Source organism: Chaetodon trifascialis, chromosome 17, assembly GCF_039877785.1.
Source record: "Chaetodon trifascialis isolate fChaTrf1 chromosome 17, fChaTrf1.hap1, whole genome shotgun sequence".
Taxonomy (NCBI): Eukaryota; Metazoa; Chordata; class Actinopteri; order Chaetodontiformes; family Chaetodontidae; genus Chaetodon; species Chaetodon trifascialis.
Window position 1 is genome coordinate 18,809,189 of NC_092072.1, and position 15,353 is coordinate 18,824,541.

Here is a 15,353-nt window from a genome sequence, read left to right on the forward strand (position 1 = left end):
TGTAGTAGCGCAATCATTAGCTCAACGTCGCAGTGCTAACAGTGTGAACAGGAGAAGCCACTGCACAGGCTCCCTGCAGTCTAAGTCGAACATTTCACTGAAGCACTGACAGTATTTATTAGAGTTACAGTGCATGGAGCCAACATCACTACTGGAAACAGGATTAATTTATTATTTATAACAGATGTGGGGAAAAAAAAACATGAACCAACCAGCAGACAAACTAATCTAGGATGTTCAAGTGCAGAAGTACAACACGCACTCTTGCAAATTTCAGACCGTCCTTGTGTGCAATAAATTGTTAAGTCAAAGCCTCTCCACATGGGACTGTGTTCATTACAGTCTTTATTCCATTTTTCAAAAGAGGCTGTTCCTCAGGCTATGGATTCATGATGCAAAACACAAATCCATTTAAGTTGGGTTTCTCTTCAAATGATGCTTCATTGCACCACCCGTTCCTCATCAAAACAATATTTTCATTTCTTAAAGCCTAAATATTGTAGATATAATAGTGTTCTGTGTAATGTTTCCATGCTTTTTCTCAGTTAATCCAATGACTGCGATTCAGAGCTGGCTGACAAAACATCACCTTATGGCATATTAAAAATATCTAGACCTAATTTGCACTCTCCAAGCCGTTGCACTGCTTTGATGTGTTCCAACTTGACAACAATTTGGGGAAATGGTTTTTAATGTGTCACTTCAAAGTACAAGGCTCTCAAGTCAAAGAAAATGAAGTGCTGTATTTTCAATTATGGAGGAAATCCCAGACTGTGAAAATTATTTGCAATATCTGAAATGGTTTTCGACTCGAGCATTTGGGGTCTATTGCTTTCACTGCCTGAAGGAGGATGCATAACATTTGCCTGTTTGAAGAGAATCAAACAGTAATTACACCTCTCCATAAATGCCTCTCTGACTGGTTTCATTTACATGAAAGAGTTACTTCCAATTTTTCGGTTCATTGGTCACTTTACCCCAATCTGTGAGAGGATTAGCACCGACTTCACCTTCATTTCTCAAACAGATAACTGCTCATTACACCTTTACCATCAAGATTGCTGAGAAATCACAGATAACACCTGAAAAGAAAATGAGTGCAGTAATTGTAACTTTGGCTGGTTGTTCACTATGATGACACATATCCTGCCAGAATTGTGTAAAGGCTAAAAGACAAAAAATTAAGCAACAATTACATTTTCACAGGGAAACTGCACATCGTAAGCATTTGCTTCCATGGCCCCTGATTACTCACAGCCAATTTTATGGAAATCTGGCCATTAGTATTTACAATACAGGACAAATTGTGACCTGGTGTTGGTGCTACACAAAGGTTCGGGAGGTCACCACAATCAACAGGAGATACCCTTTTGAAAGTATGAGTAGCCATGGCAGGTACTCTTGACCAAAGTTTTTGGACAAGCAGATATACATCGATCAGCCACAACATTAAGTACCTGTGTAATATTGTTTAGGCCTCCATCATGCTGCCAAAACAGCTGAGACCCATCAAGACATGCATGCAAGAACTCTGAAGGTATCCAAGACATTAGCAGCAAATTCTTTCATTCCTGTTTCGGTAAGTGGTTCATTGTCAAAGTAATATCCACATGAATGCCAGGACGCAAGTAACACGATGACTAATGTTATTCACTTCACCTGTCAGTGGTTTTAATGTTGTGGCTGATTGTTGGAAATAAACCAACATCGCCATTTTTAACAAGGCAACAACCAAAACCAAGTTTGTTGTCTTACCTCAAGACCCACTAGCTTTTAGTATTACTGGGGTGTTTTAGATTTACATCCACTGTTCCAGTGTTGGTGCAAAGTTACGCTAACTCTTGGCTGTAGGTCATATTTCATTTACAGATCTGAGATTGGTATCCATCCCCTCCCTACCCCTCTCCCCTAATTCGTTGCATAAAAGTGAATAATTCTATTTCCCAGAATGGCTGATTATTCTTTATAAAGCATCAGCATGTGTACCAGACAGTGCTATGTTGTGGAGCCACATGAGTGTGGTACCCATTGCCATCATTTGCCACTGAACAAAACGTCCCAACCGACTGTGCAGCCCTTTGACAGATAAATTAGTTTTGTGTTATTATGCTGAAGATTAATTAGCTCTGCTTCAATCCAAATAAATGTGCTGACATCATCATATACACATGTGAACCTTATATAACACAGCCTCAGGTACAGTAAGTTATTTGATTTGGCCAGATACAATACAGAGTGAATGGAGATGATATTGCACATCAGTAATAAACTACATCATCTGACATCTCAGCAAACAGCTTTATTTTAGACAATCCTCTCAAATGCAGCTACATCAAGAACATTAATTATTAGTCTGTGGTCTGAATAACGTGTGATGTTTTGGTATTATATTTCCCTTTTGCACAGACTTATCTCAAGTCTGAATCGCAGTCAGTGAGACTACTGTCACAGTCACTTTTTTCATCTCGTGTGATTTCAGTTGTTTAATCATGAATACTGTACTGTTACCCGTCTTTTAAAGTCCAATTTGTGAAAAAGAAAAAGATCCCTGCAGCTTCTCTGTAAAACTTAAGAAACTCAGATACACTCTGGTGTGCGAGCGCTGCACACGATCAAAGCAGAGACCTCAAGCTCCAGAGAGGAAAATCTCCTCCCTGCTGGCAATCCTGCAGCTTGTCAACTTTGAAGTCCCAGCTCTGGGTGTCGCGGCTTCCTGGGCTGCTGTTTGAACGCAGGCAGACGGAGCAGCTAAGTTCGCATGGACGCCCTAATCCCAGCAGCCCTCTGAAGAGCCATGGACCTCCTCTGCTGCGCGGACAACCCTGCAGCCTCCGTGATGCCGTGGTAGCTGTCTGTCTCTTGAGAGTCTTCACTGTTCTGGGACTTGGTGCTGTCCTGCGAGTCCGGCTTCTGCCTCATTGCCCGGCTCTGTTCCTCCTTCAGTTCCAAGTAGGAGCGAGAGAAGGTGTGAAAGATGGACGTGACGGGGAAGGCCATGAGGAGGATGCCACTCAGGATGCTGCTGAGCGCCACCACCTGACCGGGGATGCTTCTGGGCACCATGTCTCCGTAGCCGACTGTGGTCATGGAGATGACAGCCCACCAGTAGCTACCAGGGATGCTAGTGAACTCCTGCTTGGCGCCCATCTCACTCTCAGCTAGGAACACCAGTGGGGAGAAAAGAGCCATGGCCACACAAAGGAACAGCAGCAACAGGCCGAACTCACGTGTACACCTCCTGACCGTCAGACCGAGTGTCTGCAAGCCTAAGGAATGGCGGGCCAACCTCATCACGTAAAAGATCCGTAGAGCTCGCAGGACTCGGAGGACTAACCCCACCTTCTCCAGGTAGTTGTTCCCTGAGCCAGCAGGTTTTCCTCCCACTGACAGAGAGTCCACAATGAGGGTGATGTAGTAGGGAAGGATGGCCACCACGTCGATGACATTTAGAGGCGTACGTAGGAACATACACTTGCTCTGCGTCTGAATGAAGCGGAGCAGGAACTCCAGGGAGAACCAGGCAACACACACCGTCTCCAGCACAAAGATGTTATAGCACCTCTGGGAGCACTCACCCTGCGCAGACAAAAAAAAAAACACACACATAAAGACAGACATTAAGGCTTGTGTTACATTATGCACCAGCAATAACACCCTTCAGTGTGCAAGATATGTGAACTCCAAAAGTGCTTTGGATAAGCGTGACATGACGACGCAGCGTGAAGTCAGTAATTAAGAATCTATTTCAAAGCCTGCAGTTTGATTCGGGGGTTCATCACTGACAGAGGAGGTGGACGCATTTGATCTCACAACAAAAAGGTGATTCTGTTCTTTCACAGAACAAAACACAGCAGAGAAGACGCTGAGCGATTCGTGAAGTGTAAAACAAAGGCTTTGATTATCTCACAAACCTCACTGACTTCTACATCAAACTGGAGTGATCAAAAGGTGAAAGCTGTCAGAGGTGTAACAGTGTTGCGTAAGAAACAGTTTTACCAGAGCCAGTCGTAGATAAGCCTGGACCGAGGATTCTTAAAGCTACCACAGATGAAATATTCTCTGTTGTAATGATAATCTATTTTTTCAAGACTGCTGAAATGGCGTTCATAAATATTTGAAAATATAATTATAAGAGATTACTTGGTTATTAAGTCAAAGTCACCCCTGCAGGAGATTTCGAAAATGCTTTTCATTTTTCTACACTTACTTGAGTCTTATTAATGAACACAAATTATTCTTTGCTTTATTTGTGTCAGTTAATTATGTGTGGATTAATTAAAATATGAGGAAATGACGCAATCAAGCAGAGGAAACTTTCCTCAGACTTTTAAAACTTTCAAATCTTTCCTCTTTGGGATCTCCTGTAATACAGCCAAACAGGTATTTTTGAAACATGCCGAGTCTTTTCAGACTCAGTCAGCTGTTGTGTTGCGTGGCTCAGACTGTTGAGGTTGTGCAGAAATATACAGCGACATTAGCAAGTCATGAGGATAACAATTACATACACTGTGGTTGAGCAGGTTGTCTCCAAGTGTGAATGTATAAGCAAACCCTTTGCTCAGTCAACAGCTCTGCTCCATAGAGACGTCATTCCAACTGACCGCCCTCAGAAAAAAGTCCTCCTCTCAGATTGAGCCTCATCCATTTTTCAGAGTATACACTTAGTTTTGCATGTAGCATGGTTTTTTGCCCTTGAGCCATCAAACTAAGCCCATCAAGGACCATATAAGTCACTGATCAGCGAAGCTGGAGCTTTTCACGCAGCAGTTAGTTAAGCTAAGGCTGACAAATAAAATGAGATAGAATAACAGAAAATAGTGATTATATTGAGTATATGGACTGATTGGTGTGCTCTGTTCTTTACTAATGTCATCACTGGCCATTAAGTTTTTTCACTGCCAGTTAAAGCAGAGATGCTGTGGTTGATCATGCTCAGGAATTGCACCCTTTGACGGATGAAGGTAGCTGTTTTGAGCATACCCTGACCTTAACTGAAGGTAAAGTATCAAACACCGGTTTGAAATGGGTTTCGTCCCAGGCTTTGGGAAAAATGACGACAGCGCTTCTGCCCAACCTCCACCGTGTGAAGGTAGCTAGTTGTGATTAATCTTGGCATTATACATCATCTAACTTCCAATCCATGATTTCATACATTGTAATGAGATAAAATGCATAATTCAATAAAAAAAAAATGAAACACAACATTTTAAGTGGCCCAGAAACATATCCATAGAGTACCTAGCAAGCAAGGAATCTGCAGGTGTGACACCAGCTTTAGGGCTAAACATCAACCCTCATCATTATCTGATGATAAGATGAATTGCAGTGACATTGTGAACAGACATTCATGGTTCCCAGACTATGTATTCCAAAGGCTTTGCTAATCCCCTGACTTCTCCTCTGGCATCATCATACCATCAACTTTTAACTTCTTTCCTGAAATATCTTGACAACTATCAGATGGATTGCTGTGTGAGCTGGTACACACATTCATGGTCCCCAGAGGATGAACTGCAATAACTCCTGGTGATCTTGATGTCCTGACCTTTCATGTATTATCTGGTTGAAATTTCATTTTCATTTCACCTGTACCTGAAAAACTCATATCATTCGAACCAGGTTCAGCTCTGCTTCACACTAACTAGCAAAATTTGCAAAAATTTAATGTTTGCAGGTTAACACATGAAACCATCACTGTGAAAGTGGAAAAGCTTTATACATGCCAAACATCAACACGCTCGCATTATAACTGTCAGCTTGGTACATGCTGATGTGAGCTTTTAGCTCAAGGACCGCCTCGATGAAGCATGGCTGCAGATTCTTAGTATTGTTGAAAGTGTGTTTCAGTGACTATACACAACAGCTGGTCAAAAGCGCTCGCCAAGTCAAATCCTTTACATATATCTCAATGTTATCGCACAGGTATACAAGCGAGGTGTCACTGCAGTAATGGAGGCTTCCACCTATGACCCAGATGAACTGTATCCACAATGTACAGACTAGTTTAATTACACAACACTGAGGAGTAAACACAGAGCACAAGGACATGTGGAATCTTATTTTCACGCATGAGAAAGCCTCCTTTGACTGACGTCCACAGTGAAATTGAAATTAACAATAGGGAGTCAGTTATCTGCCTCAGCGCAGCTCCATATGCTAACAGGCAATAATAGTGGTATTTTGAAACATGAAATGATAAAATAACTGAGGTTAGGAGCACAGATTGTCAGCTTGGCTTTGGGGGGATTTAAGCCAAATTGGATCAGAAATTTCAAAACAAAACCACTTTTTGTTCATCTTCTCCCTTTAAGGAATGCCAAAAACATTTGGACAGATTATAGAGGCAACAGTGCTTTGCTGAGTATTATTATTTTCAGTGAAACAGCCTCTGTTCAGTCTGGGGTAAAATATCTATCTGCTCTTTTGCACAGTCTAGATCTCATTTCGTCAGTATCATATTTTCTGTGCCGTCTCTAGCCTCTCACATGCTTGGTGTCTGGATTATCAGTTCACCTCCACCTTCAAAGTGTCTACAAACATGCTTCTCTTTAAAACGCTGAAGCTCTGCTGTTGCAGCGTGGCGATTCAGATTTGAGCTGAAATCCACCCTCTAACCACATGCTGTCGTTTCACATCCAAAGCAATACGAGTCTGAAGCCAAAACAAATAAACGTGCTGCTGTCCAAATCTGGAAGGAGCTCACTCATCCTCACAGGCTAACCAGTATGTATCACACTGTCTGTCTTTCTGCTCTCCTGCGTCCACATGGGAGCCTGTCTGCTCGTGACACACTTGCAACTGATAGCGTCCCTTTCCTTGAATTTGACCAGCGTATTTAGATTGTTCTCTGTGACAGGCTTTATGGCTCACTGCATTTTCCACTCCCTCCCCCCTTCATTCTCTACGCTGAAAAGCCTCTGGTCTATGCGCACAGGATCAAATTAAAAGCACACAATTATGCCTCTCAGCGATCAGGGGACTCTGACCCCGTCACAGCTGAAGACAAGCATGTAAACCAAACAATGCAAGAAGCGACGGCTCACCTCTGATCTCCACTGAGATCTCGGAGTGGGTGTGATTCACACACAGGTGGACATGGAGTGCTCCTGTCTTTGGCACACCGATGCTTTTAATGGACTTGTTAACCGCTCTTATTTGTTCACCTCACTGGGTTCTGCTGCGTCCACTGAGTGTGTTTGTTCTGGATTGAGTTTCAGTTCAGTTTCATCTTAAAATGCTTCTTCACAAAACAGTAATGTTATTACAGAGCAATGATGTGATTGTGTGTGACAGGATTTTCAGGTCAAGCAACTTACTCTTTCCATCCATGGGAAGAGGAGGCAGGTTAATGAAGTCTCAGCTGCACTTTTAGCTTTTTTTGTGTTTGTAATATTTGAATTTAACGTGCAAAAGCAAGGAAAAAGCTGCACATGTTTTAAAAAAGTGCGTTTTCTTTCGTGGTTGGCACAATAATTGGATGTTCTCACACATGAAGCAGTCAGCTGCTGGGCAAGTTATGCCATAAATATTTAAATAGACTGAAACCAGTTACATACAGGATGATAAGAGCTCTATTAGCAACAGCTGGTGCTGCAGATAAAGTAAATGCATATACAAACAAAAAGGCTGCCGTTACCTCACCTCATTTCTGTTTCTTTCTTTACACAGAGACATCTAAGTCATCTATGTGTGGGTCATTAGCTGTGATGCTCCATGCTAATACTGCATAAATGATAAGCAGGGCACAAGCATTATTGTCAATGAGACAAATGAGAAAGTGTCTCAGCTCCAAAACAAAATACTAAAACAAAATGGTTATCTTGTATGTTGACCCCAGTTTGTGCCTCTCACACAGCTGCTGGTAGCAAGCCTCATAAGGGCCAGCAGAAAGATGAAGTTTCACATGAATGAGAGATTTATTCCTCCTCTACAGCAGTAAACATGACACATGCAGCTGCTGCTAACTGTGCCGTTTTCAGGGCTTAACAGGATATTGAAGGCCAACGAGCAGCAGACAGAGAAACAGCATGGCTACAGCTATGTACGGACACTCCCCCACAGATACAGACACTGACACTGAAAAGCCTCACGTAGTAGAGCTGCTAGCCCGAATACTCAGCACACAGTATACTGTCTCCCACACAGTACATGAGAGATGCTGGCTGGAGCAGACACTGCTGTGGGCTAAATACAGATGGCAGCATGCTAACAATGACAGTGTTAAAATATAGTTTAGCAGCTAATGTTGAACATTTCCAGTTAGTGTGTTAGCATTTGCTAATTAGCAGTGCACAAAGTCATTACAAGTCATCCTCTGGTGAGCATGGCTGTCTGTACATCATTTCATCACCATCCATCCATTATTCTTTGAGATATTCCACTTTGGAGCAAAATGGTAAACCAGCAGAAAAACAGGAACTCTGTCTGAAAAAAGTCACTATGAGAGCGAATTCTTTTATTTCCATATAAAATCATTGTAGTGTGTAAGACGATAATGGTGCACAGCTACAAAATAATTGCAATGGATATGTACAATTCACACACTTTAACAGTGTTTGAATTCTGGTTGCAGTTTTTTTTCTCAAAGAGAAAACTGTTTGTCTGACTATTTATAGCCCTTTAAAAGACTGATGACCTGTCCGTGGTGTACCCTGCCACTCACCCAGTGCATGCTGGGATGGCCTCCTGTCCCGCACAGTTAACGATGTATTCAATAACCATTAGTGCTTATTTAACGTCCTCCATTTTGCCGTCAGCACAGGACTTCGTGCCTGCCTCCTGCGTGCTTCAACGCTGTCAGTCAATTCTATTTTTCTATCCTCGTCCAAATCCGTCTCCCGCAACCTCAAAATGACTTTCAATTTCAAATCTGTGACACTGAATGTTGGAGTTGTGATTATTGCAAGTAAGTAGGATGCGTGGGAAAGTGGCGACAGCAAATCTGAATGGCAGGATGGAAGAGAGAAACCTGCCTCAGGGAGAAATGTGAGCAGAAGCCTCCTCCAGCAACCATACACAAATTATAACAAATAAGACCAATGTACGCACTAAGTTCACGTCTCAGTGACCTGCTGGGCTCTAATCATTTCTGAAAATGACCAAATAACAAGATCTTATCAGCCATTCTGCCACTTTGTCTGTACAGAACAGGCTGTCTTAGCATAACTTCCTCAGTATTTCTGTGTGTGTGATTAGGATGCAGAATCTTGATTAGCAGGAAAGTCAAAGCCAGGTTGAATAATTACATAATCACGATAACTTTGTCTGGAACTTTTTAAAGATTTGAACAAATATCATCCTTGGCAAGGAAAAGAGGTCTAATCCACCTCCATCATGGAGATTAATCAAATGTTTTAATCATTTAGGACATGTATTCATTATATCAATACCCTGAAAACACTGCTATAACTCTCTCACATGGGGCACTGGCCTCAACCCGAGCACCTCTGTTGCTTGTCAATATGTTTTTATTACAGTGGGCTCTTTGGGGAGGCCAGTGGAACTTTACAACCCATGCTTTCTCTTCTCCGACGGACAAAAGCATGTTTTTATTCCTTTCAACCTGCATTCTGCAAGCTTTAGCAGCTTTGAGAATACAGATGCTGTTTAAAAACCACTTACGCAGGTTCACACACCTGAGTGCATGCATGTTGCCTGTGACCAGTGCTCTGCTAAAAGCTGGTGCTGTGTGTTTGCACTTTTGGACACATTAATGCTTTGTTCCACCTGATAATGGTATAGCTGAATAGCTTGCCATCCACTTCAGCCTGCAACAATAGGAACACTGTGTCTATACGCACACACTGTTATTTATAACATGTTCTCTGCTGCTGTGACAAGCCAAATTCCCCATGGGGGTCATTACAGTTTCATCTGATCTAGCCTAATCTAAAGTACCACTGATATTGATGGCTGCTGCCTGACAAACGTATGCTCTCACTCTCTCCCTGCCCTCCTATGTTAAAATACACCTCTATAACTGATAGGCAAAAGTCATCATAGAGGGAGTAACCAAGTAAAAGTGGTCTAGTTAACATCTAGTTCTGCTTCTTTACTGCTAAAGTTGTTTTTGGTTTATTGTGATTTGCAAATCTGATTCCAAAAAAGATGGGACACCGTGTTAAATAAAACAGGGAACACGACATTAAACTGCTGTCAGTGAACGCAGCTCGTTTGCAAATGATTGCCTTCTGTTTTAATTTCTGTTTCACACAGAATCAGGTTTGTAGCAAGAAGTCAACTCATTTGTTCCAAACAGCTCTTACACCCCAGTTTCAACACAAAGCCATTATTACAGGCAGAGTTTTTGCATTAACATTTATGAGCAAAGCTCATGCGTCTCAGTTGGGTTGGAAATGATTACCTTGAAAAAATAAAGAAATATATATAAAGAGCAGCACTCTTAAGCAGAACATTTGGACACAACTTTCCTGGGACTTCAAGTCCTCTTGGTTTTCTGATGAGACTTGGCACAACCATACCCTCATATCCCAGCAGAATCATCCTTCAATATCCTTCATCTAATCCACACAGCAAAGTGCCTCCTTTGTGGTTACGCCGGAGGAAATATTTTTAAAATACTGGGTATTACTGGCCACTGTTCCACATGGCAAACAGACAACTCTACTGTAGCTGTGAATGTTGACTAATGCAAACGGTAACAGGAGAAGGATTTTTTTCTAATACTAAGTCAGTGGTGTTCCCTCTTCATGTGCTGAGAGGCTGTTCAGCCGGGTGTGCTTGCAGCTCCACAGGGAGAAGTAATTAGAGCAAGTACAACTGAAGCATTTTTCTGTTAGCAGTATGTAACCTCAGGCATGGACGAACACATTATTTAACCTCTTTTACTCTCTGTTTCTCAAATAATCCTGAATCCAAATAAGAATAACTGAACTGTGTTTACCAACAACAGTTTTAAAAAGTGTCCCTCAGTCCATGTAGTAATATCCTTCATACAATCATGTGTTCACAAAGTGGTGAACACTTGTGTTTGTGAACGTCTGAGCCTTTCATACCCAATCATGATACTATCACCTGCTACCACTCAACCTGTTTACCTGTGGAATGTTCCAAACAGGTGTTTTTGGAGCATTCATCATCTTTGCCAGTCTTTAGTTGCTCCTGTCCCCACTTGTTTGAACCGTGTTGTTGCATCACATTCAAAATACGCAGATATTTATAAAAATCAATGAAGCTGATGAGGTGAAACATTAAATATAATGTCTTTGTGCTGTTTTCACTTGAAGATAACTCAAAAAGGACGAGCAAATTATCGTGATTAGCAATAATTATGTTTTACAAAGCATCCCAACTCTTTGGAATCAGGGACGCATAAAGGCAGGAGTGGGGTTATGTAATCAGCTGAGGAACATTAGCCTTCAACCCTTTAACCTTATTTTTACAGGCTGAGTACTTCCACACTAAAAAAATACTCCAAAACTAACCCGCTACAACCCACACTGAAGTCCACAAACCTTTGCCATCTCCAAATCTTAAAATCTTAAACCTGACTTGTGTTGCATCATGTCCTTGCCCTTGTAGTCTGATACAAACTACTGTAGACACTAAGCTCTCCCGTCAGTTTTGGCTACCGAAGTCCTTTATTAATAATTACCTGTTGCTGCATTAAACGCTGACCACAAGGGGGCAAATCAAGTAAAAGAAAACCTCATACACAGCCCTCAAAAACCTGGGGACTTGTGACGGCCCACTGCAGCTTGGAACACTTAGGCTAGCACTGCCTATACATACATGCAGATGTCTGAACAAGCACTACAACAGTATTGAGTCATTGATCCATTTGGACAGAGGAAGACAAAGTGGGCACGTCTGCTGATCGATTCATCTTAACTCATCAAGATATCAGGAACACTATCTGTCCCCGAAGAGATGCAGCCGTGTTGTGCCCATACGTGCTGGTCTGGTCTATCAGTCACTTGTTAATTAAAAAAAACTATTGCCATTGCCATATGCAAGTCGAAATCATAAAAACAAGGCTCCAAATAGCTGCTGATTGCAGCTTTATGTTAGTTCAGTCGTTGCCAAGCTAATTTAGCTTCAGACAGCTCAGGACAGAAGACGAATGTAGGGTTTCATGGTTTTGTTTTTGTTATGGCACAAATTTGAGAATCAACAAGAAGAAACTTATATTTCTGAATAATTAAAATATTCTGATGAATTAATGGTGCTGTGCAGTTGGGGAACTTTGAGTGAACCTGTTTGAATTGACATTACCTGCTCATTTGCTTCTGTTAAAGTGGTGCACTAAGATTTAGAACATCTTAAAGACCCATTTTATACTGCATTCAATTTCCATACAGATATGTTGGCACTCATTCTATCTCTGTACCTCTCGTATTTAGAAACTGTCAGTAAAGAAGGTTTGCTAAAATCTTTGCATAAAACACCACAATATTCCCATGTGGATTTACAGTTTGTACTTGGAAAGAAACCACTCCTCGACTCACCTGAAATGACTCACTGAACATTAGATGAGATACACAAATCATCACCACCATGATGGATTGCTCTGTGCATGAACAGCAGTAGCTCACAGTCTGGAGGAATGAGTGATGTGCGCCTCCTATTTTCAGCACTGACTATGACAAAATTCTTTCTATTTTGCTCCGGCATTTGCACACATTTCTCTTTCACCCATCCTCAGCCTCTGAGCTCTGGCTCCCTGTTCCGCTGCAATAGTATATAGCTGGGTGAGAGGTGTGCTTTTAAGTGGCTGGGATTTACATCAGAACTGAGTATACAGGGCTCAGAGGCATGAGCAGAGTCACTGAAAGGTTAGAGCCACAGCCGGGGCTTTCGCATGAGATAAATGGGACAAGAACGCAGTTTTCAAAGATGCTTACATGAACAGAGTAAGCAATACTGAGGGAAGAAACTGACAAAACACTTGAGATGTTTAATCCCCTATTCATCCAGAGAGAGTAGAAGAGGGACCATAAAATGTGAAATGCAATATAGCTTCTTTTGTGTTGTTTGTTTGTGTGTGTGTGTGTGAGAGAGAGAGAGGGGGAGTGGGGAGGAGGTCTCCAAGCCACTGAATGCTTCTCAAGAGCCACATTAGATTAGACAGCCAAGCTAAGTGCTTTCCATTGCAGGCGGCTGCTTAAAAACTTCTGCCTGCTGCCCAAAATCGCTGCAGCTCAAGTGACTGAGTGCATAAAGATGTCTGCTTCCTGGGTTTAGGTTGCATTGCCCTCCTCTTTCACAGTGCAATTTAATTTAGGCCGGAATCCACATCACATATGGCTGACGGCTTCACAACATGACTTCATTTACTGGCAAATAAAAATGTGGAGATGCTTTGAGCATCTGACATGATGTCTGACCTAAAGAGAATTACCACCGACTCTGCTCTTCCCCTCAGCTCTGCCAATCATTTTAGCATCTTTCAGTCCATGTTTTTGGTTTTCTGGCTCACAACTTTGCTGTTTTTGTTCAGTTTCACCTCCCTCATACGATTGCTTTCACCTAAAGTAGCACAATTGAATAGGAGGGTTGCACCATTTGCATAGACTTCTTTTGTAAATGGAGAATGCAGAAGTGACACATTGTGGGGCAACTGACAGATCAAATATCTGAGCAGTTCCAGCACTGAACCCCGTTCATTTTCAGTCTTTCCCAAACACACTCAGGCTTGTATCCAACAAGGTTGTTTCTTAGTTAATTCAGTCAGCTCACACATCATTTGTTAGTCAGTGCGTCAGTGACAGGTGATAAGATCAGCAGCATGAATGTGGATGATCACAGAGAGAGTGTAACTGCAGACAGCTAATTACTTCATATATTTTTCTGTAGAGGAGCTGACATGTGAAACCATGGGAGACTGCCTTTGACCTCGCAAGCCAGTTATCTACAAAGGATCCAAAAAGCAGCAAGGTATGTAACTGTCAGAAACAGCTCTCTGTACCCTCCAAAATAAGTTGAATCAATGCCTCCGAACAACAAAAACTGAACATTAGGACCTTCGTGAAGGAAGGATTTACTACAGGACTGTTAGACCACATTAGTTTTAGCTCTGTGTACCGAAGAAACTCACAACTGCATATATGCTCATAGGCTACACAGAAACATGCCAATATTGTATATTTTAAGAGCAGTGGAGTGCAAACACCATACCCTAGACAGGCTCTCCTCCACATTTAAGATAATATGTAAATATTGTATATATGCCAGACAATTAAGGTGAGCTACACACACCCTTCCTTTCAGCCAATGGACTACACGGCCTTGTGCTCCAGGGACAGAAGACCTCTTAATGAAAACAGCCAGGGCATGTGGAATTGCACTCACACTCTCTTGCACTCAAAACAGTTTTTTAGGCCAGTTGCTTGTGCATAACAGTTGTTTGATAGAACACAGTGATGGATTTCAGGCCACACCACAACTCCTCATGTTTATGGTTCCCTGAGACTAATAATGGTGAAAATGTTCATTTTATTTTCCAGAGATCATGGATTGTAGAATAATGAGAACGTCACAGAAATGAGTGAAAGGCCTCATACTGGTGATTCGAGTTTCCTCCGAAAGAAGCACATGTGCACTGTTGCTTAGGAGACACTGTGATTGTTCAAAGTGTCCTCGAAGAGAGTTGAAATCGCCAGTATTTAATTTCCTCTTTGAGGAGATGATGAAGTGTTCAGCTCAGTCATGAATCCTATTTTTATGAAGTTTATAGTGTTGCGTTTTTTGACGGCCGGAAATGTGTGAATTATTACTGAGGTCATAGTTAAAGGTGGGTTTGTACTGAACTACATTATATTGAGAGGTGTTTCTAATTTGTCCGTCCTATTTGCATACATGAGGGGGGCAGAAAATTAGAATCACCTCTGAATATGATGCAGCTCATCGACAGCGATGTCCTCCATGTTAAAACATATAAATGCTATAGGCAACATAAAGCAGAATTTATGGCTCAACTGGCATACTGCATTACATTAAGTTGTACAGGTGCACTGAATATATATATATGAATATATATATATATATATATATATATAGAGAGAGAGAGAGAGAGAGAGAGAGAGAGAGAGAGAGAGAGAGAGAGCGAGAGAGAGAGAGAGAGAGAGAGAGAGAGAGAGAGAGAGAGAGAGAGAAGGATTCCCCTGTGTGCTAGGATGTGTGGTTGAGAGTGTGGTCACTGAGCTAACCTGCCAACTTAATTACAACAAATCTCCACAGTGACAGAGTCACACCATGCAGAATGGATAGTTTCTGTGTTGTTTCTTTGTTATTAGGGAGATTGTTTGTCACCAGACCCATCTGCCTGGGGTTGCTTTGTGGTAACTGCTGAAATGTTGCCAGGGATTAACGCCTAATTCCTGAGGGTGAGGCAC

At 41.9% G+C, this 15,353-nt stretch overlaps 1 protein-coding gene across 1 annotated transcript in view; it reads right to left on the bottom strand.

Moving 5' to 3' along the window:
• Positions 1–98: 98 nt before the first annotated feature.
• Positions 99–15,353, bottom strand: part of kcng2 (potassium voltage-gated channel, subfamily G, member 2) — a 28,362-nt gene continuing 13,107 nt past the window's right edge. Inside the window, exon 3 of the mRNA XM_070984652.1 lies at positions 99–3,576. Within this exon, the coding sequence (XP_070840753.1) occupies positions 2,749–3,576 (828 nt within the window). The 3' untranslated portion in view covers positions 99–2,748. The remainder of the gene's footprint in view (positions 3,577–15,353) is intronic.